At 38.1% G+C, this 23,705-nt stretch overlaps 2 protein-coding genes across 4 annotated transcripts in view; one reads left to right on the top strand and one right to left on the bottom strand.

Annotated features, from left to right (window-relative positions):
- The first annotated feature begins 191 nt into the window (after window positions 1-191).
- LOC140244273 (protein MIS12 homolog) lies at window positions 192-21,839 on the top strand. Of its 3 annotated transcripts, XR_011902272.1 has the most exons (10): window positions 192-276; window positions 685-861; window positions 3,353-3,420; window positions 4,311-4,355; window positions 5,439-5,561; window positions 6,715-6,798; window positions 7,606-7,726; window positions 8,729-8,820; window positions 9,680-9,953; window positions 21,824-21,839. XR_011902272.1 is itself a non-coding variant. In XM_072323916.1 (9 exons), the coding sequence occupies exons 2-9, from the start codon at window positions 711-713 to the stop codon at window positions 9,773-9,775; spliced, it is 780 nt and encodes a 259-aa protein (XP_072180017.1). In that variant the 5' UTR covers window positions 192-276; window positions 685-710; the 3' UTR covers window positions 9,776-11,622. The 3 variants fall into 3 exon arrangements, 2 of the variants coding, with proteins under 2 accessions (XP_072180017.1, XP_072180018.1); XM_072323916.1 differs by lacking the exon at window positions 21,824-21,839 and having other exon boundaries at window positions 9,680-11,622; XM_072323917.1 differs by lacking the exons at window positions 192-276; window positions 21,824-21,839 and adding an exon at window positions 368-375 and having other exon boundaries at window positions 9,680-11,622.
- LOC140244272 (filamin-A-like) overlaps window positions 21,832-23,705 on the bottom strand; it is a 64,430-nt gene continuing 62,556 nt past the window's right edge. The window contains exons 17-18 of the mRNA XM_072323915.1: window positions 23,276-23,443; window positions 21,832-22,117 (exon numbers count right to left, since the gene is read on the bottom strand). Coding sequence (XP_072180016.1) covers window positions 21,858-22,117; window positions 23,276-23,443 — 428 coding nt within the window. The 3' untranslated portion in view covers window positions 21,832-21,857. The remainder of the gene's footprint in view (window positions 22,118-23,275; window positions 23,444-23,705) is intronic.

Here is a 23,705-nt window from a genome sequence, read left to right as displayed (position 1 = left end):
CGTGATATAGTCCCCACCGCTGCGTGTCCGTACTGAATACAACCCTACCTAACCCTATACCCTAACCCAACCCTAGTCCGCGGCGCACGCGCACTAATATGGTGGGCACTATATCACAAGTCTTCTATACCCAAGTAAAAATCTCTGGATGAAGAGTTACATCCTACGGAGTTCAGTGGTGCAACACCTATGCTATGTGGTCACAATGCTTAGCTTTCACTAGAGCACCCAACTTCTTGTGTCTGCAGCCAGCTGGTATCTGAGACGTAGTACAATGTACATCATGTAACGGCTCTCATTGGCAATGACCATTGTCAGAATGCTAGGCCAATACTAGTGCAATTCTATGGATCTGGTGGGATGCCCAGTTTAATTGTAGTCTTGCTGAGTCCTCTATTTTTATGAAAAATTAGAAATTAGTATAGAATCTATTTAGCAGATCTATGTAGACCAATTACCACATATTGAGCAATAAGTACCCACTGTCAAAACGGTTTGTTTGCTTCCAGAGCAGTAATGCAGTGCAGTAGTAGTACATCCTACTGCGCACTGGCTTGTCTTTCATATGAATCTCATAAATTTCGTAATTGTATATCAACAAATCTTCAACCAGAGTGAAAACCTCAAAACTTGAATGATTAAAAACCTGAAGAATCTTGTAAATCATGATATCTTTCTCTGCAGATGTGTGTGCAAGGAATGAAGTAGCCATGGATGTGATGCAGTCATCGTCCGCAGCCAGCCAGAGTGGCGATGCCTCCTCTGCAGCATTCAGCATCACCAAGGCAGCCATCGGTGATTCCCTGAAGGAGTACGAGACTCAGTACTTTGGCTTCACACCGAAGTCATTCATCGATGGAGGTCAGTCAGTTGGATATATTGGCATTCTTATTGGCTATGATATTGTGATTTTCATTGTAGCACAATGCTGCAGATACTGCTGTGGATAGGCAAGGTAGGTGGCACGGTCTACATGTTAGATAGTGGCGGACCGGATCCAGGGGGGAGCGCACCAGGTGCACGCCCCTCCCTTTTTTTCTTTTTTTTTAAAACAAAAATTAAAAAGATAAGGAAAAAATGGGGGAGGGGTGCGTGCGCCCCCTTTTAAGTTTGTAAAGGCACCCCCGCTTTACGGAATTCCTAGATCGCCCCTGTTAGAAGACTTTACTTTGTCTGATTCAAATAAAGATGCACTTTGAACTACCAGGAAGGCCCTACTGTATACGCCGAATATTATGTGATGTTTTTATTGTCATGAATTTCGTGAGTTGGGTGCTATTCACAAATTTAAAGACACACACACACGAAAATATTGACTTTTATCCCGGCATAAATTATGACATGCGTATTGATAATAGATAACGATTTATTTATGATTAAAATGCATTTATTTGTGCATTTATATGGGGCTTTATACTGGTGTTTCTAAGTGCACTGGTGCTATTCATACAAAAAAACTAGAAAACACAACAACATTAGGACAATACGAGACCAAAATTACAGTCATAAAAGAAGAAGAAGAAAAATATATTCAAATTCATGAATTTCTTCCGTCGAGATGTTTTCATTGCAACTGATTGACAAATTGCCCTACATCGACGTAAAAACGTGATTTGGACTACTGATCAATTGAACACTGATCAATTCAGTGCTTATTTACGTCGATGTAGGGCAATTTGTCAATCAGTTGCAAAGAAAAATATATATATATTTCTCCATTCAGTACTGTACTCCACGATCGCGAATTTAACCAACTTGCAAAATCAGTGGGTAGTCCCAATCACGAAAATTTAAACTCGCTAAATATAAGGCGTAAACAGTAAGCAGTGTCATAATCTTGTGATGTGGTATAGATTCTAGAACATGATACAGCACACCGCTCTGTGCCACAAATGGTCAAAAGCTGCTTAATGCGATCAGTACCAAAATGTGGCATGCCAAGTTTGGATCACTGTTTACATGAATTAGATGTGCAAGATGGATTAGTTTTGCAAGATAAATGCAGAAATCTTTAATAGGAAAGATTTCAAGTTTTGGCTGTATTCATCTTGTAACTGACAACTGATAACAGCAGATAAACTAGAGAAGCACTCTGAGAGCGCAGACCTCCACCAAGCATGCGGCTCATTTTCATCACTGATCTTGTTCTTCCATAGAGATATCTGTGATTTCCACCCATACGTACTTATACTATCACATGCTGAAAGTGTTTATAATATAGTGGGCTGAAAGTCTCCCGATTTCCCAATATAGAAGCCTTTGTCAGGGGCCGCGGAAGCGGGGGGGGGGGGGGGGGGGGGGCTGCAGCCCCCCCCCACACTTTTGGTTCATCAAAAAAAAAAAAAAAAAAAATGGAAAAAAAAAGAAAATCGAAAAAAATCACAACACTCATGAATTTCAATTCCCAAAGATTCAGCCCTTAGATTCTTCCGTCTAAGCAGGGGGGTCTTGACCTTGCCACCCCCCTCCCCCCGGTCCCGCAGCCCCCCCACACTGAAAAACGTTCCGCGGCCCCTGTTTGTTACGTCATAAACCCTCAGCTGCACAGCGCGCCTCACCCTAGCAGAAACTAGAGCACGCACTTTAGTGCACGCATGCAAACCTCAAATATGTGCAGCCTGAACTCCCTAGTTCATTGACCCTACCTGTCAAAATATCAAAAATCCTTCATAAATTCCCCCAAAATTCTCAGATCACTACCAAAAGTTAATCGTTTGTTACTTGTGTCATTCTCAACCTTTCCTGCAAGTTTCATCCCAATCCGTTATCTACTTTTTGAGTTATTTTGCGCACAGACAAACGAACGAATGAACGAACGAACCCACATCTGCAGTGTGAACGAACGAACAAACGAACGAACGAACGAACAAACCAACGGTAACGAAAACATAACCTCCTCCCTTGGCGGAGGTAATGATGCAGTCTGGTGGTGAGAGAGTAGCAGCCTGGCTTGAGTGCTCAGTGAGAGTGAAGCAAATGCACAGTCACACTGCAGATGTGGGTTTGTTTTCAGTGCCCAGAGTTCTGTGTTGTAGTGCATTTAGCACCTTGGCATAGTGGAAAGGAATAATGCAAAATGTGAAAAAAAATTGTCTTGTCATGATCATTATTTTCATTAAATGTTATTATTTGACTCTTCTAGTATATTCTTTTCTGGTTTTCTATCGATCCTGCAGTCACTTTAAAAAATGAAATATGTGGGGATGTTAGTTTTGTGTTGCACATTATGAAGTACCACAGCTCTGTGGTACTTTCTATAAAGTAGCTAAAGTAGTGATATCATAGTTGAACCATAGAGTTCAGATTCCATTGTCCTGCTAACTAAATGTACTTCTTTCATCAATGTTGTTAGTGTACAACGCCCTGGGAGACTACCTGTATGATTGCATTGATGCAATGGACAAGTACATTGCTTCGGAGGTGAGTGTGAATTCTTTGCCCATAGTTTGCAGTCTGGACAAAATAGCTGACTGCGAGAATTTGAACACAGTGATATATTGAATTTACTAGATAAGCTTGCTGATATGTTGACCTTGTCAGAGAATATTTTATGTCAGCTGACAGCATCACACCCTACGGGCAGAAAGTAGATTTGATGCAATAGTACATCTGTTTGGTTCTAGGTTTGCCTTTATGTGTGAGTTTAGTGTGTGTATTTGTGTGTATTAGAAAGCCTAAGTGTGTTTGGCAAAAGTCGCTCAAGTTTTATGTGGCTGTAAACCATGATGGAGCTGTAAACCATGATGGAGCATTTTTCCCATTGCTGTCACTGGATATCTCCGTGGTCAACACATTCAAAAGGTCAAATTATGTGAGTATAAGTATAATGTGTCTGTTTGATATAACTCCAGGAACATTTTAAAACTGATCAGGTAGGGGCAAGTGACACCAGTTGGCCATACATTGAGATGCTGTGTATGGCACACACTTCTCAAGTATAGTGTTTCGTAAATTGGGCCTTGTACAACTAAGGCAGTATGACAGACGGTTGGATTTGCAATCAAGAACTGCAGTAAGTTACATGCAGTGAGAAATGAGTATTATCAATCTTACAGAGCAAAGTTGGTCATTTCTAACTTTAGAGATGATATACATGCTCTGTGCAAATTTTTCTTACAGAAGGCTCTATTTTGACAAGTTGACTCACCAAATTTGCCAAAAAATAGATATACCACCAAATAAACTGCATATATAGAAGTAAGGAAATATTTTTTGGGGGTTATTTTGCATTTTCTATGTTTATAGTGATATTGGTTTTTTCCAGCTGACATTCCATTAACTATTCATTCTCCATGAAATATTCATCTTAGGCTCAACAAGGGAAGCATCCAGTTTCAGCTGAAGCCATTCGAGAGGTAAGATGCAATGGTCAGCGCATGGTCAGTTGGGACCCATCACCAGGAACCACTGGTGGCCAAAACATACGTTTTTTGATTGTGATAATTTTCACTTCTCCAGACCAAACTTTTCTATCATGTATAACTTGCCCCACAAATTTTCCCCTATAGCAGGTCTGCACACTGACACATTTTTTCTACTGGTCAGACCTGTCTGGCAGACTAGTAGGTGCTCAGTTTGTCCTTTTTTTTTTGACTGGTTCATTCCTGAAAAAAGTTACTGGTCCAGCAGTAATTGTTACTGGTCAGGGACCATCGGACCAGTGCCAGTGTGCAGTGTTGCCTATAGAGCCTACCATAGAAATGTGAAGAGAGCTGGCTGCCATGTAGGCAAGTCAGAGAATTTAAAGTATGAAGGCTATAAGGCATGCTAAGTCAGTCTACAACCATCAGATATACATGCTTACGGGGACCCGAAAAGTTGTGAATATTACATTCTTGAACAGGAATATTTGGACTGGAAATAGAAAACTATTAAACTCTGATGGGGACTGTGAATTTTTACTCTTTTGCCATTTCAGTTTTTATGTGCAGTTTTCTATGTGCCTAATGTCTGAAACTTCATGAATCAATCATGTGGAATGAACAACCTCAGAGCTTGACAGCAAATGTGTTTGTGCTCAGGAATGCCATGTCACGCTTTGTTTAATAGTAATAAAGAAAGTGAAGTATCCCCTACAAAAACAAACAAACAAAAAACTATAGAAGTATAGATTTCGTTTAGGGTAGTATACTGTTAGTATCCCTTTTGCAAACGCCAAAAATTTGGCATGGTTGAAGAATAATGTCTCCCTACATCTTGTATGAAATTTTACACTAATACACCTCAGAAGTTTTTGAAAAGAAATGAAAAAATAACCCCATGTCACTCAAGAATAAAATCTATTCATTCCTGCTTGCCATACAATATTTTGGATTGTAATACAGTGGAAATATATCTCTTGCAATGACTTGTTTAAATATTGGAGACTTTTCCCCACAAGTAATATTTGTTTCCTTTTGTTCATTCCATCCCAACCTCACTCCTAATCCTTCATGTAGTCCTCAGACAGACTCCTGGCTTACCTCCAGTTTGCATTTGACAAGGCATTCGACCGACTGGAGACGTATCTCATGAAGAACATCTTCCACATTCCCAGCCACGTCACGTTACCGGAGGACAAAGTAAGCAAGGAACACATGGGGGAGTCGTTCTGAATGATGCCCCTCCCCCCCCCCCCCCCAAAAAAAAAAAAAAAAAAACTCTGCTATTGTAAAAGCTGTTATTTTGGGGAGGGCTTTAAATAATAGCGAATTCATGAATCATTATTGGGCCGCAAATTTAACTCGCGAAAATACATCACAGGCAACAATCACAGGCATTTATGCACTTACTATAGCCTTGGTGTGAAAACTGAGAAAACAACACCTCATGAAAATGTCAGTGATCTCATTAAAAAAAAATAATAATAATAAATAAATCTGTACGTCAAAATTACAGATATTACAGTAATATGAAGATGTCATAAAGTAATTCTTAATTCTTACTGTGCTTTGTTTCCTATTTTACTTCATCATCTGGTGTGCTCTGTCCATTGATCTGCACTTCTGTACTGAAATGAACTGTCAGTGCATGGGAATTGCATAACCCTTCTTAAGATCAGGGGGGCGTTTCATCAACGAGTTCGTCGGAGGTTTTCACCGACGAATTTGCTATCAGCCAATCAGACGCAAGGATTTACACTGACAACTGTTAAAAGCTAATGAAATCCTTGGTCTGATTGGCTGATAGCAAATTTGTCGGTGAAATCTCCGACAAACTTGTTGATGAAACGCCCCCCTGATCCATATTATGCATAGAAATAATCCTCATGTGGGCTTCAGTATTTTCCAGTTCCTGTAGTTCTGTTTGATGTACCGTCACAACCAAGGTTTAAGGGTGTGAAATTATCGCCTGTAAAACAGCATGAACATTTGTCACTGATTGGATCGCACAATAGGTATTCTAAGGATTAATCAAATCTTATGTAAAACCTATGTGCAATAATTGTGACAGTGCAGAAAGAGCTGATGATCTATGATGCTGCCGATGGTATGATAGAAATGTCAGGACATATCTGTTTGTAGATGTTGGTATTTTCCATCAGAGGATGACATGATGTTATACACCTATTTTGATGAACTAAAGTCTTGGAATTCAGGTATACACTGACTGACGAGATGTTAGTCAAAGTTTGTGTCAGTGTGTTCATTGTCTCATAGGTTCTCATTGTAAATAGTATGTAGGCTGGAAAGAAAATATCTTAACCCGTTGAAGAACATGGGTTTGTCATTCCAGGTTCATCTAGAGATTACAGCGACTGAATCCGATGAAGTGAAGATTGATGCCGAGCTTGAAGAGTTGAGAGAGAGTATCAGGAATGTGAGTATTGACCACTGAGTCTATTCACCAAAATGATTATCCAGGACGCTGTTGCATAAAAAGGTGCAATCAAACATACATGTAAGTCAGAAAATCAAACAGAAGCCAATTATCTGCCAATCAGAAAGAAATATTGAGAGACTTATGTTTGATTATGTTTTATTTTCTGATATGGATTTGATTTGAACTTTTATGCAACAGGCCCCTGCTCACACAGGCATGTAACAAAAACAGCTTGATTCAAATAAAAGGGACTTTGCAGATTATTATTTTTTTCTTACTGAAGATTAGAAAAGGTAACCTGAATTAAACCATCTATACCATGTCAATGAGCAAAATTTTTCAGCTGCTTGAAAGTGACAGTTGCTGTGAAATGACAAAGTGGGCACAGCTCATTTTTCTTTTCTTTTCTTTTTTTTTTTTTTTGAGGGGGGGGGGGGGTTAGGGAGGAGGTAGCTGGGTTTATTTAACAGCTCAAAACAATTGTGATTGTGCCTGAACATTTTAGTCTGTTGACTCATTATATAAACATGTCAATGCTGCTGTCAGGATAGAGATAGCACATCAACTGATTCTTATCTTGAGACTTTGGGTCTTGATTTCCCATTTTTCATTTTCATCTTGCAGGATCTGCAGATGTTGCTTTTGAATTATTTTTGAAATAAAATGAAGTTGACATAGGATGCAGTAAAAAATCTTCACACTTGTATTTGTATTGAGTCATATAGTCATGCCTGTCTGTATGCAATCAGGTCATTCAACTCTTGTTTTGGGAAAGTGTGCTGTCATTATCATCCTCTTGTGCAGGCCCGTTTTGTCAATGCCGTTCTGCAGCAGTGGACCCATGATGTGCAGAAGGTGCAGCAGTTGTTAGATGGTTTCCACGACCAACTGGAGCAATTCCAGAAGACATGCCAGCAGGCAAATGGTGAGACTCGGCTCCTGTAAAGCCTCTGTGTGCTTTGAGTGCCGATTGGCACAGAAAATCCCATAGCATTGTACACACAGTCCAAAGTTGTGGCACAGAAAGGGTTAAACATTTTTTGGCTCTATAGAGCTTTCAAGGAAATGATAAAGAGAGTCTGCTTGTCTTTATCAAATTCTGTCTATGTGATAGGGAGGAAGGTCTATTAAGAGTAATGCAGTTTTATAGTGCAATTGGCAGACATGCAAATTATAACCTATGTGCTATTAGCTCCTTATGTGTCACGGTAGAAACCCCCTGTGTGCCACATTATTCTGAGACACCAACGTAGTCATGCTTTGAGAAAACATTCTGTTTTTTTTTCAAATCCATGTAACTGTTATAGATTTCTGTTAAGCTGGACATGTATTGAGTAAAGTTGTAGAGAACATGCAAAGCTTTGCTTTGATGAAAATTGTACCACAAATCGATGATTGGTTTTCTTTGAAATGACCAGTAGCTACATTATTGTAAAGGCATGACTTTTCAACACAAAACAGTGACAGAAACTTTGAATTTAACTGCAAATCTACTGCTTGATAGTCAATCGCCAGAAAAAAATGCAAGCTATATGTGAGACGAACGGAAGCGCAAGAAAAGCTTTTATTGTACTTCGGCATTTGGCGATGTATCGATCGGCTCGGGTGGGTTTGTGGGTTTGAGCAGAAAATGCAAAGTTGGCACGCGGTCGACTTAGTCGGACGTGCGAACGTGGCACATAAAGAGTTAAAGAGAGTTAAAAACTAATTTTCTGTGTCTGTAGTCAAGACCAAATAACTTGTGTAAATGAAGGGCTATGTACCATTGGCAGTGGCATAATGTGGTGGTTATCTAAGAAGGCACAGGCACTGCACTGCATTTTTTTTTTTATTGGGGTTTTTTGTTTGCTTGTTGTTTTGTAGTGCTGGTGTGCATCAATTATTGCAATTCTTTGTCACTAGTATTCTATTCCATCTTGTTGCACAGTACCAGACTTGAGAGAATCTGTGATTTTCATGGCTTCCAGAGCACAGAAGTTGCTGGATCTGTGCGGGACACTACAGAAACAGCTCTCCCAGGTGATGCTTTTCACTCTTTATGTGGCACATACATTGATGTACATCTGGTTTGGCAGTTATCTCAAATCATTTTTTGAGCCAAACTGTGTTCTAGAAAATCCTACTCGGTTTAGATTGGAAGTCTGGAATATTGTTGGCTTATTCAAAAAAGCAAGGAACATTTCAAAATTCATACATGGAGAAAGCACTGTGAAACAAAAAGTCGAAAGGAGTGGGTCCCAGATGTTAAGGGATCAAGTTATGTGACATCTCATCGTTTACACAATAAATTCCAAAAAGTGACGCGCTCTGTCAAAATGAGTCAAAAGTCATAGAAAACAAAATTTTAGTTAAAAAATGCATCTATGTGAATTCTACAGACTCTAAACATTACAATAATATATAATTCAACCCAATGCCACGTCCCTATAAACCTTAAAAACGAATATAAACTACATTAGTGATGCCAGTCCACGTAAAAAAAAAAAGAAAAAAAAAAAGAGAAAAATAATCTCTGTCCAAGTTCAGGTTATTATTAGGCTCGCAACCTGTTTTTTTTTTTTTTCCCCAGAAGGAACAGTACAGCTTAACAACAGCGTTTACACTTCACCGCATGCACTACGATAATATACTTTGTAAAATTTCTTCAAAGGTTTTGTATTGATTGTGCATTAAGGTAATTGACTATGTTGTGGAGCAAAATGTAATTAAGATCAATTTTATAGTTCTTTTCAGAACGCCTGAATTTAATGCAGCAAGATGCAAGCTCACAGAAGCCACTAAAAAAAAAAACCCAAAACTGAACAAATACAGCCATACTGTTTATCCTGACTGGCATTTTTTCTCTCTTTTTTTTTTTCCATTTCTGTTGTCAATGCAGAAGCGGACTTTACCAGATGAAGAGGCGAATGAAATTCCAGCCAAGCTTGTGAAGCCTATGGATGGGGAGGCAAAAAGTTCGAAGGATAGTTTGTGATGTGTGATCCGGCGCCCACGAACTGATTTATGCATAAAATGGGGAATGACAAGAGATCTACAAAATTTCTGCTGTAGACATGGTGGTACCAAGACCAGGTGTGAGCGGATGTCCATGAACAAAATGGGTAATCATGACAGGAGATCTGCAAATTTCCACATGGCAGTGCTGGGACCAGGTATGTGGCCAACATGATGCAACGATGTCATCTTTGAGAAAAATGACTCTACTTGTGAGGAGGCATTTCCCATGTTGTTTTGCTGAAGCTGTGTGCCCTTTGGCAAATTATGATTGCATATCGCGTGACTTGATAAGAATTAGTACTATGATTGCAGCGTGAACTGACAGAACCACCAAGTCTCTGTGACTCTGCGAGACTTTTCCTACAAATTCAGATATATATATCCCTTCATATCCTTACAAGAGAATATGAAAGTTGCCTTGATTTTGGAATGACTTTTTGATATGCCTATTGAAATGCTTCTACAGAGATGCTAACTGTAACTATTTGTGTTTGCAGTATTTTGAACTGTGTTTGCCAACATACTGTAGGTATAATAATGGAAAATATTGTGTTTCCCAAATTGTACTATTGTGCTTTGGCATCCTTGCATTTAGCACACAGGTATCCCCTTGATTGCCCTTTTGAACCTCTCAGATTTTGATGCATTTACGTGTACATTGTATGCCTGGATTGATAGTTTTTTTATCTTGAAAACAAGCAAATAAACAAACAAGTCACATACAATATGAATAGGAGTACAGATGTTGCTGCCAAAATGTAAATCAAATCAAGAAGTACTGGCCTGGCATCCTAGGTCACACACGTAATTGTAGCTTCTTTCTTGGACTTTGACTTTGACTAGTTGAACCAGTCCTGGACCAGTCTTGGATACATGTATAATATTCAAGCTAGAAGATTTACAGAATGTGCCTTGTAACCAAATCAAGTCTTCACTAGATGAAATGGTATGAATCACCTTCAGGGCTTCCATTATTTTCAACCGTCATTCAAAGGAGAAAATGCCATTTCTTTTATGATTTTACTCCAGGCTGTTTTATGCATACACATCCTCTTGATAGAAAGAATAAAAGTATTAAAAAAAAAAGAAAGATACCAACAAACGAACCAGAGTTGTTCTAATTTGTAGAATTATCTAGGAACATTTTGTCTCATGAGGTGCATGTAATTAGATCAAGAAATTGAAAATAGGGATATCATAAATGTTGAAAATGAATCAACATTGAGGTTGCTACAGGTACAGTAGTACCATTAAACCCATAGAACAAAGAATACTCAAACTAAAAGTAGATTTGAAATTAAACTAGATTGTTCTTACTATGAGAAACTAAGTTCACTTTGATATATTTTACTGTACATAAATGATGAGAAGAAATATATATAACTTATTTTATCCAGCTCTGCTTCTTTGTAATTACTGTATGAAGATAGTGATCAGACTTCATTCATGTGTGAAGGGGAATTTGAAGCACAGGTCTGAATTTGTGTTTGATTATAAGTTCAGATCTAATGCAGGTGTTTATTGAATGCTTGTAGATAGGCAGCCTAAGAACAAATAAATTGTCAATCCCATCACAGGACCGAGTGATGAGGATAAAGTAGCTTCCCTAGGGCAGTAGGGTCTCGAACTAGGAACCTTGAGTATAGGGATGTGTAGTCTTACCCACTGAGCTACAACATCTCCTCAGTGCATGCATTTACACTCCAACCCTGCACTTCTTATTCAAGACTAACAGCAAGGTCTGAAATTTATATTCTGTTAACCCTTTTCCACTACAGTGTAGTAATTCAGGATTGATATGATACATAATACTAGAGGTGGGCTATAGAGGGTCAATTTTAGGTCATATATTCAGAACATGCTCATCACACCTTAGTTTGATGACTTTTTGCCTACTGACACCATTTTTGAAAAAAAGAACGAAAAAATGCAAAATCCGGGGTGCCCCGGCCGAAATCGTAAAAAATCCAAGATGGCCGCCGTTTTCGCTTTAAAAAGACATTTTTGGCCATAACTCGGCTATTTTTTGGTCTATTGTGATGGTTTTGGTGTCTAACCCCATGTTTTAGGGGTCAAGGAAATGGATTATCATGATAATTTTAGTGGAAAACCTAAGCTTCTACATAAAACTAACCTTTTTCCCACATTTAGGGTTGAATTTCCTTCTCCTTTACCCCTACCCCAACCGCCATTTTTTTGCCGTTTTTCCGCATTTTTTTCAAGTCATGTTAAGTACCATACTTTTGATAACAAGTTCTAGCAATCTGTTTTTGTTTTTTTTTTACTACCGACAATACAGCAAGAAATATACAAATAACTTACGGTATACATGTATGTGTCATGCTAATACTGGTATGTGGCTGGTGCATTCAGAATGCACGGTAACTGTGGAACCAGTATCAAATACTGTATCTGCTTTGTAGTGTCCATTAACATTTTGGTCATAAGACATTTAACAATATAAATAAATAAATATAATAATAAATAATAACAAATAACTTACATTATATATGGTTTACATATATGTGTCATGCACATATCGGTATAGTGTGGCTTGTGCATTCAGGATGTATGGTACATTGTAACAGAAGCCAGTGCTTATACTGTATCTGCTCTGTAGTGCTGATAAACATTTGGTATTCAGACCTGTAGTGCATGATACATATGTAAACCACGTATAATGTAAGTTATTTGTATAGTTCTTGCTGTATTGTTGCAAGAAAACACCACATTGATAGCTAGAACTTGTTATTAAGAGTACGGTAGTTAACATGACTTGAAAAAAATACGGAAAAAAGTGCAAAAAATGGCGGTTGGGGTAGGGTAAAGGAGAAGGAATATTTATTATCATATCTATTTATTTATATTGTTAAAGGTCTTAGGACCAAAATGTTAATGGACACTATAAAGCAGATACAGTACAATACTGGTTCCACAGTTACCATGCATTCTGAATGCATCAGCCACATGACCAGTATTGGCATGACACATACATGTATACCGTAAGTTATTTTGTATATTCTTGCTGTATTGTCGGTAGTAAAAAAAAAAAAAAAAAAAAAAACAGATTGCTAGAACTTCTTATTAAGAGTATGGTAGTTAACATGACTTGAAAAAAATACGGAAAAAAGTGCAAAAAATGGCGGTTGGGGTAGGGGTAAAGGAGAAGGAAATTTAACCCTAAATATGGGGAAAAGGTTAGTTTCATGTAGAAGCTTAGGTTTTCCACTAAAATTATCATGATAATCCATTTCCTTGACCCCTAAAACATGGGTTAGACACCAAAATCATCACAATAGACCAAAAAATAGCCGAGTTATGGCTAAAAATGTCTTTTTAAAGCCGAAACGGCGGCCATCTTGGATTTTTTATGATTTCGGCCGGGGCACCCCGGATTTTGCATTTTTTTCGTTCTTTTTTTCAAAAATGGTGTCAGTAGGCAAAAAGTCATCAAACTAAGGTGTGATGAGCATGTTCTGAAAATGTCACCCTCTATAGCCCACCTCTACTTATAATACAACACCAAAAAAAGAATGTAGCTATCCAATTGGTCGATTGCCCATCATGTGACATTCATTTCAAAAGTACCATCACATCCTATCTCTGTGAGCCATTCAATTTTGTGCGAGCAAAAATGGATATCGCATGGCAGACATCACTATATTTTCTTTGACTCCCATGTTCAACTCACGATTGACTTGAAGTTTTTGTGCCATGGCATGGCTCTGATGTCTTAATAAACAAACATTTGCCGCATGCACTCAACAAATACAAGCGCATATTTTGTCACTCAGTTTTGTAAACAACTATAACTGATCATTTTCGTGTATGTACGTACGTGTACACGGCTGACTGTGATTGTGCTATTCGGTCACCTGTCAGGGAAAATTGTTCCCATTTCTGTGCTAGATTCAAGGATCCATGTAGTCTTTTGACAAGGCCTCGTGGCTGAAGATTGAGACTAACTCGCCACACCGAGCACTGCGAGAAATGGGTGAACGCGAATGTGAGACCGAGTGGCGCAGCCACAAGGCCTTTTGAAACTTGGGTTTTTTTTTCCCTACTGCCTCCCGACGAAGGCGAGTATGAATTATTCATATATTCATGAGTCAGATCACAGTTGGTATGCAGGCAGGCAACGCAGGCTGGATACAGATGAGCGAGCCGCCGACATGCATACTTATGCGTATTCATTAGATGCGACGGCGTGGTGAGCAATGTGGTCGCTGATTGGCCGCTACCCTTTTTGGTAGCAGAATCGGCGAGAAACAAGGCTCAAGATAAGAAATTCATGTCAGGTTTCAAAAGGCCTCGTGGCTGCGCCCCTCGGTCTCGCGTTCACCCGTTCTCTCACAGTTAGTCTCTTTTCAGCCATGAGGCCTTGCCAAAAGGCTAGAATCTATGTGGACCACATGTGTTGATGTCCGAGATGTATAAAACGAATAGTGTATGGTCTTTACTAATGCAATGGAACAAGATTTCGTATTCAGTGAAAGATGAGATGCACTATTTAACTCGGCTTCTCCTCATTGAATAGAGCACCACTATCTTTCACCTCGTGCGAAATCTTGTACCATCGCACTTGTGACCATTCACTGTTTTGTATATAGCACTTCCAGCTATAATATCAAAGTTAGATCCAAAGTCCCATTTCATATTCAAGTGATGTTCAATTAATCCTGCTAACCTGTACTAGACTTCATTAAATACACTGATTTTTTTTTAACACATATGCTGTATAATACTGTAAATTGTACATTGTAGTAAAAGCTACTTGTAAATACATTGTACATGTCGTAGTAAAACCTCCTAGTGAGTCAGTAAGCATGCACTTTTCTATGTAGTGGAGCTCTTTCTATATATATGCAGCTGTTTTCATTTTCTGATAAAAGTTTAGATCACATCCCTTTTTGTAAATTTGCATTTGTGACACACATTACTGGGTTTGCTTTTGCATTTGATATGTTTTTTTTTTTAATGAGATTTGGGTACTTTTTCCAATGAAATAAGAGGTTCAGGAAAACCTTATAAAGAGGACCCACAAACCATGAAAATTACCTTAAGTTATATGAGGTCCCTTGCTGTATTAGGGTACTAACAACAAAGAAATACAATGAGTAGGGACTTGCATATCACCATGTAATAAGTTCTTGTTATATCCGACCTCCTTATAATGAGATTCAACTGTACATCTATTCCCAAAAGCCAGATCAGCCCACTAGTTGTGCCACTGTCCAGCACGCAGCGAGTGATGGAGGTTTGAGTCTCTCCCAATGCACTTTTCCAAAAGGAGAAATGTATCACGTTGAGTGTCTGATCTTTGTTACTCAGGGAGTAGAGCAAAACCTGGCATGTTGTGAAAGTTAATTAGTCTTGAGAGCAAGGGAATATTAATCAGAGGGATGAAGGTTGAGTTGTGAATTTCTTTCAATGTTTCCCCCTCTACAAATGAAATTTATGAGATTGCAACTGCTGATCTGTAGTTTAACAAACATGTTGGAAAAAGGAACTACGGTACTCGAACCTGTCATTAATTTGATAGTCTTGTTTTGACATGCTACATCACAAGGCACTATGTGACTGGCTGTACCATGGTGATGGGATTGTTGCCATTTCAATGCTCTAGTCTGGTGGAAGGTTAGTTCTTTCGAGAATATGTGTGGTTCTGGAGGTCAACAAATGTTATACTTGTAGGTATCACCCAATAAATGGATGTGATCATGGCAGTATGACAAAGTTTGCTGGGTAATGGGATTGCTCATCCGAATGCTCTTTGAAACAAAATTGATGTGTGAGCCACTTTTTGAATTAAATCTATCAGTAGGTCAGAGTCATCAACCCCTGGTGGAACAAATTCTACGCAATACAATTATGCACAAAAACAAAACAAAAAAGCGACAGGATGTATGATTATCTACAGTCTCTTCATTTCCTCCTCTTGTTTGAAACTTAGTTTAATATTTTCGACTTATGACCTTTCACCACCAGTAATATTAGTTATTCCCAATTCCTTGCATTGGTACAAATGGATGAATGCATGCACTATTTCTAATAAAAACAAGAACCGGACAGTTTAATCCTTTGTACCTGTCCTCTGTCCTCTGTCCTTAGTTTTGTCTACTCTGAAATTTGCAATTGCCAACATCAAAGCTTACTCTCTGGTCTGAATCTAAGAGGAAACATTTCCAGTGATTGTACAGTCAACCTCTCCTAAGTCAAATCCAAAACGTCTGGAGAAAATCTTTGGACTTGCATGTATTTTGACTTTTTACACAATAGAATTGCCACATTTTTTTCCATTCAGGACAGAATTTTTGACAATTTTTCGACTTGTGCGAGGTCGACTTTAATAGATGTCCTTGGTTTGTTGTACTTCATTATGCCATGTGGACCGTCGTAGACAGACAGAAAAACAACTTAAATATGATATGGAATCAAAGCAGGAATTGCTCTCCCTCATCCCTCACTTTCAAGTATTGTGTTCTTACAAGTCCCCAGAATAGCAGATGATGATATCAGGGCTAACCTTTGCAGAGCAAAAGACAAACTGATCTGTAATGCACAATTTAAAACACACACACACACATACATGTTTTTAAGGCAAAACTCACATTTTTTTGTGTTTTTTTTTTTATGAGAAAATTGCACATAACAATTTTCAATGAATTTCAGAAAAAAAAAAAACATTTTCAGATTTATATTTTCTTCTTTACAGTATGTAGAAATATACTAAATTTTGTGAAAACATGCTAGTGATAGCATAAACTGCTACAGTGTAGTAAGCACAGTGCGCTGTGTATGCTGTTGTTCACAAATAAACGCAACCTTTTGCTCTCACACCTGCACAAGAACTCAATTTCAATGCAATTCAGAACTGCAATTTTTGTGTTGCTGCATATATTGTATTTTCCTTTATTGATACTGCAATTTGACCCCACAGATATGATTAAATATTCATAGGCATGGAACACTGAGGATAAGACTACATAAACAGTAATATTATGGCTTCTTTCAAGTCTAACCTTTGTCGTATTTAGTTTGTATATAAATCTTATAATTCTATTTGTAAAGTAGGCAGATTACACTATTAAATATGAGTTAATATATTAATATTGCAATATAAATAATCATGTACATATGTAATCCTGATTTTAAAAACATTTTGAGATGACTTTCTCAAAAATAGTGAAGTTTTGGGCCTGGTGATAATACTTCAAACCAAATTCCTTGTTCAAACCAAATATACATATAATCTGCTAGTCTGACATCCACGAAAAAGAAATGCATACAGTGATGATAATCAGCCTTTTATGGGTAGCATCTGATTTGACCTTGAAAAATAAAGACACTATCACTGTAAACCATTATAACTTTAAACAACGCTGCACACTGGCACTGGTCCGATGGTCCTGACTAGTAAAATTCACTGTCGGACCAGTAACTTTTTTCAGGAATTTACAAGTAAAAATGGAAAACCTGGGTACCTACTGGTCTGACAGACAGATTGGACCAGTAGAAGAAATAGGTTAGTGTGCAGCCCTGCTTTAAACTTCAGACTTAAGGGTGCTTTATGCTATAGTATGCCCTACATAGCTGCGATAATTATCCGTTAATTTTTTCAACTTGTCCATCTGTATATAATACTTCTGTTTGTCTGTTTTATTTGTTTTGTTTTGGGGGTTTTTTTTTAATAAAGAACAATGTATATGAGGTTTTTAGTCAGATACCAAGGTCAATGGCTAGCTTTACTGGGTAAGTTATCCAATATTACATTACTAGATTGAGTACATTTATTATGATTATAACGTAATAGGGCAGTTCGCCAGTTACAACACTGTACATGATTTAGGCCTACTGTAGATATGAGGAACTGTACTTGACAAGGATGGTGTATCAAAACATGGACGGGTATCAAGGATGATCCAGTGACTGGGGTCAAGGGTAAAAGATGATAAAATCAAACACATGCAACTTTCTGTACAACATACATGTAACAACTTTTGAACACAAGTTCTTTGCATTCTTTTGAAAGTTACTGTCGCACATATGGTTGATATGCAGTAAGAAATAAGGCAAAAATATCTTCTTTGGAAGGTGTTGGCACATTAGATATACAACATCAATATTTGGTATTCTACTCTTCATGCAGTTCTCTGTTAATTACAAGAAAGACATGTACTTTGTAAGAACACAATTTATCATAAGTTTAATCAATGGAAGATGATATAGCAGACAAGAAAATAACCTACTGCGAAAAGAAGTGAAAAATGATATGCTTCAGAAAATAAGCATCTGTAAGATAACTGGCTCTTACCCAACTTTTTGATTTCTTTATCCATCATTTATTTATTCATTCGTTCATTCAACTAGTTCCTTGGCTATTCATTAATTTAGAAAAATGTACTAGTTAATTGTCAGAAATGATGAATGGCAATGGGACTACTACTTATTTGCAGTACCAATAAATGAAGTACAACTGTACTGGATTTCAGTTCATGAAAGGCACAGTGGAATAAAAGAAGACACAGAATTATCTCTGCACAGGTGATGATTTGACAATGACCCAAAATTTGTTGTAAGCTTTGTAAAGACATCACGCTCATGCTGCAGATTTGTGTATGATGTATTCAAAACAGAGAAACACAAAATATGTCAGCCACAATCCATCTCCTTGTTATCATATTCTGTGTCATGGCTACATTACGAAAAGTCCTATTGCATGTAGTGTAATGATCCTTGATATTTTTTCTCAATGTATTAAATACATATATAAGCTCTGACATTTTTTTAAACCAAACTTTTATCTGCAAAGAATATGTTTTAATATATTTCAGTCTTTATTGTATGTGCACAGTATGAGAGAAGACAGAGAAAATGCAGATATATATTATTCAATTGGATTTTCAAACAAATGACTTAATATTGCCCACATCCTTATCATTATTCCGCTCCATCAGACATATAATTATTGATGAATGAACACCAGAATTCTGAGAAATTTTATACCATTTAAATATTTATAGCTTTACAGAATGATTACTATCACTTTTCTTTTTTCATATGGTGTACTCCCATTAAAACAATCACAATAATAAAGAAATCCTTCTTTATACAATGAAGTAAAAATTCAGGTCCCAAAATTATCATCTACCGTATACATCAGGGCCGGCGCAGCTGTGGGGGCCGTGGGGGCTCGGGCCCCCACACTTTTTGTGCACCATACAAAGGAATACATAAGGTGTCATCACTTTGGGCCCCCACACTTTTTTCAACCCGGAAGTACGTAAGTGGCACTAAAACAGAAATAGATAGAGATAATGTATGGCGGCGGTAAGGTTATGTGTTTTCTCTGAAGACCTTTTTTTTTTTATAACACCCGGAAATGGGAGGGGAGAGAATGAGCCAAGGCCCTTTTTTTTTTTCTTTTTTTTTTTTTTGCTTGTCAGCTGAAGAAACCCGGAAGTGGACGGGGAGAGATGAGCTGAGGACCTTTTTTTTTTTTTCTTTTTTTTTTTCTTGCTTGTTAGCTCATGAAACCCGGAAGTGGGCCCCCACACTTTTGAAAACACTGCGCCGGCCCTGTACATCACTATATACTTTACTATGCAGATACAGCGAAATTTTGATATAACAAAAGAAATCTGCAAGTCCTGAGGACTTTGTTATAATCAGAGTCTCCTGTATTTTTCTTTCAGGCACACACAGAACTGGCTTGTCAAATGTTTGATGTGCTCTGCAAGAATGGGAGTAGAATTATACATACGTGTGTAATTCTTTTGCAAAGGATATATTTAATCACGGCTCAATCATATGTTGTATGATGAGTTTGGCCCGTGACTTTTGCTCATATCACACATTTTCAACGAATGAACTCTTCCTGATTGAATTAGAGTTGAGAATTAGGCAAGCAAAGAAAGTCTAGTAAATTACCAAAGGCTGGCATTACAATCACAATATCAACATATACACATATATGCCAAGAGTCTTAATACTGAAGTTTTAGCCGGAGTGTATATCATAGGCTGCTACTCCTACAGGTATGTTATTTCCAATAAGTATGAATTCTTAGTACTGATACAATAAAGGCTGGTGATATATAATCATGTTCTACACATAATTCTCCAGTAAATTATGATTGATTAAAACATACAGATAAAATTGTATATAGTTACATGTTCATGCAGAGTATAAACATATTTGCAAGTTCTCTGCTATAAGGATGAAGTTCTTTTGCTGGAAAAAAAAAAAAATTGAATGGTTGCGGCAGATTGGAAGATTTGAAGATTTGGTTCACCTTTCAAAATGAGCAAGTGGAACATAGTCTTAAGACATCGCCCTGTTATCTATCATGGCATTTGCAATTTTTGGATGGCTGTCAAACAATATACAGTCAACCTTGCCTTAAGTCGAATCTATTTAGACTGAGGGAATAGCTTCGACTTTGAGAAAATTCAACTTATGAGGGATTAGAATTAACACAATATAAAGAGAAGAGGACGGGAAAAGACCTTCGACTTTAATGATACTAGTAGGCGATTATTTCAACTTATGTGAGGTCGACTTCAGCAAGGTTGACTGTACATGGGGACAAAAACTTGCAATCAAACGCAGAGTTCTAATTTCAAAAGAGAGAGAATGAATAGATGCATTATAATGGGCAGTATTGTTAACAAACACAACCTGAAACCTATAAATTCAAAAGAAATTCCCTGTCTTTGTATTTCCATGTAGAATATGCAAATATTTACATTCTGAGCTTACTCATATACAATGGATTTTAATTGTCTTCCATTTTGTCCAATTTCAAAAGAATACAATATATCAAATGAAGCTTTTTCATTATACAATTAAAAATAAAAACATACACTTTTAATACTTAAACAATCTACCAGACAACTGATTTTGAATCAACAATTGAATAAAACAGAAGTTACCAACACATAACCATCACGTACGACACAGTACACGTATACTGCAGTCGCATGTAGTATATAACACAATACAATATCTGTCCAGAATTTCACGAGCATGATTGTAGAAAGCAATTTGTCAACTGCGCATTATACACGGCTTCGGAACCCATTAAATACATTTGAAAGCACTAGAATAGCAGCTCTGTGGATGCAGTCAAGCACAATGTACAATATAATGACCTCAAACTCTTCCATGCCCATCAATGCCACAGTTTTTCCTTTATCACAAACTTAAATTATGTTTGCATCCAGAAGTCCCAGACGTGAGTTTACTATACATGAACCACTTGCTGTCATCATGGACATGACTATAAAAGTATCTTGAGAGTAATTCTTAATTCATTACAGCAAATATATTTGCTTTCATCTTCTCTTGGATACACTGAGCTTCTTACATATTCCAGGAACTAATCCAATGTTCCTGGCTTTATACATCTAAGGCTCAAAACACAATTTTCATAAATTCATGTAAATGAATCTGCACATCATACACTGAAAAAAAAAAGGAAAAATGAATAAAAAATCAAACCAGTGTTACTGAGCTCAACAGTAATGATGCAGCAATACATGCAGTAGCATTTCAGTTTTCTTGCCCTCAAAAAGTTTGTTACCACACTCATACTCAGCTCACAAGTCATCTGTAATTGTCACCTATTGACTTGGAGGGAGGGGGCAAGGGAGCGAATAGAGAGGAATGGCAACTGCTCAGTCACAGAAGGAACAAATCTTATTGCTGGCAATTACATATGCAAATTGTTCAACACTTTGCATACCACAACTACACGGTTGACCCATTCAATGACTTGCCTTTTGTATTCTCATCATTCCTCAGAAACCAATTTACAAATATTTTAGTGAATACAACACATCAATATACTACAGCATTCAGACGCACACCATTACATTTGACCAGTCCTCGTAGGTATGAAGCTTGCAATGTATGGCATGGAGTTGTAGAAATGTTCACGCAAAGAAGTTTTCATATATACCAGAATCTCAGGCAAATGTTCATGATTTCCCATCCATGCACAAGTTTCACTTTCGATTTGCAGAAGGTGGGTCTTCTGCGAGGCCTGATACCAGGGTTTAGATGTCTTCCGCCCAGCCATTCTCCAGGCCTCCATTATGGGTTCCCTTAGAGACAGAGGAGTAAGTCGGGAACTTGTTCTGGACCTCTCGCAGCTGCTCTTTGCCATCCACGATCTTGATCAGGAAGGGGCTGCCGGGAACGTGCTTGTCGGACCACTTGACGTGGATGGTGTAGTCGCCAACCTCCGACGGATTGTAAAGGACGTCGATGGTGCGATCGCGGGTGTCGCTCCTTTTCATCTCTACTCGGAAGGCACCTGTGTCCAGAAAGATAGTCATATCTTATAGTCATATCTTAGTTACACTGGGCGTGTATGCTAAAAGCCGGGGGGGAGGTGACAGTTTTCATCATAAACTTGTTTCAGGGTCACAACAAAGTAAAAACTACAGGACTTTGGGAAAAAACAGCAACAGAAGTATGCCTGCCATTTTACTTAAACTGTTGGAAAAAACATTTGCTGAGATAGCTGACTGCCTCACCATAGGTTTTAATTTCTTAAGCATGAAGACTACATTCCTCTTGTTTTGAGGTGATTATACCACAAGTAACAGAAATTGGATTACCGGAAATTACATCAGTCTTTTTAGATAATACCTACATGGCAACTGTTGGATTTAATATGTCTTAGATTTTCACTTTTCCTGGGATGGTGAGAGTGCAAGAGGCAGTGGATTAGGCATAAAATGAAAAATGAGAATCGTTGTTTGGTCCAGCAGGAATTAATCCCCCAACAGCTGGTTGACTTCACATAGATTTCATGTGAGAGAAGAAGACACTATTTTCAGATAATCTCCATACATCATCCATGTAGTGTCCAGAATCAAGACTACCACGTACCAAAACATGCACACAGACTTTGCATGCTGACAAGCCGCATCATTGTATTCACAAGACCTATTAAAGGAGACAAGTAAAGTCTTCTGAACCATATTCCACTTTTTATCATGGCTACTACTAAAACACTGATCAATTCAGTGCTTATTTACGTCGATGTAGGGCAATTTGTCAATCAGTTGCAATGAAAACATCTCGACGGAAGAATTTCATGAATTTGAATAACAAAGCAGTACTCGCTGCATGCTATAAGGATTAGAACCAACACTTGCTGTCGGGCGAAAGCTCGGTGGTCTAGTGGAGATGACGCCTGTCCGGTGATCAGGAGGTCGTAGGTTCGAATCCTGCTCGAGTATGTACGCCCATGATTTTTTTATCATGGCTACTACTAAAACACTGATCAATTCAGTGCTTATTTACGTCGATGTAGGGCAATTTGTCAATCAGTTGCATATTCCACTGACTCGACCTGAATCAATCAGTCGCGTGCTCGAGTGTGAATGTGTGACTGATCTGAGTGATGTGATTATTCCGTGATTGCCCTGATCAGATGTTACTTATTCACAGTCTGTCAACTCACCCTTTGGTCCGTGAACTCTGACCTTCAGCTGGCCAGCACCCGCCCCTTTGGTCTCACAGATGAATCTCCCACGGAAGGAGCTGAGAATGCCGTGCTCCAGACCCGGTCCGAAACACCTCACCTCGCTGGCGTCCGGTGCTCCAGCGACTCGCAGCACGAAAGGGCTCCCTACATGGCAGATATTTAAACATAAAGGACATCAACAGGACATTTAATTCACATACAGCTTTACACTATTCATTCTTGAAAAAAAAAAATTATTAATCCGTTGAAGACGAGTCCTGAGAATACTAGGGCAGGTGACTTTGGGAAATGTGTGTTATAGCAAAATCAGTCCATCCTCAACGGGTTAATCATACTGTTTAACCACTTATTCCATCATGAAGAGTGGCTGCTTTACACTCTAAGATCTCAACCCATCAGTTGCACG

This window comes from Diadema setosum, chromosome 21 (assembly GCF_964275005.1).
Source record: "Diadema setosum chromosome 21, eeDiaSeto1, whole genome shotgun sequence".
Classification (NCBI taxonomy): Eukaryota; Metazoa; Echinodermata; class Echinoidea; order Diadematoida; family Diadematidae; genus Diadema; species Diadema setosum.
The sequence above is the reverse complement of the archived record's forward strand: the minus strand, read 5'-3'. Positions and strand labels throughout refer to the sequence as shown.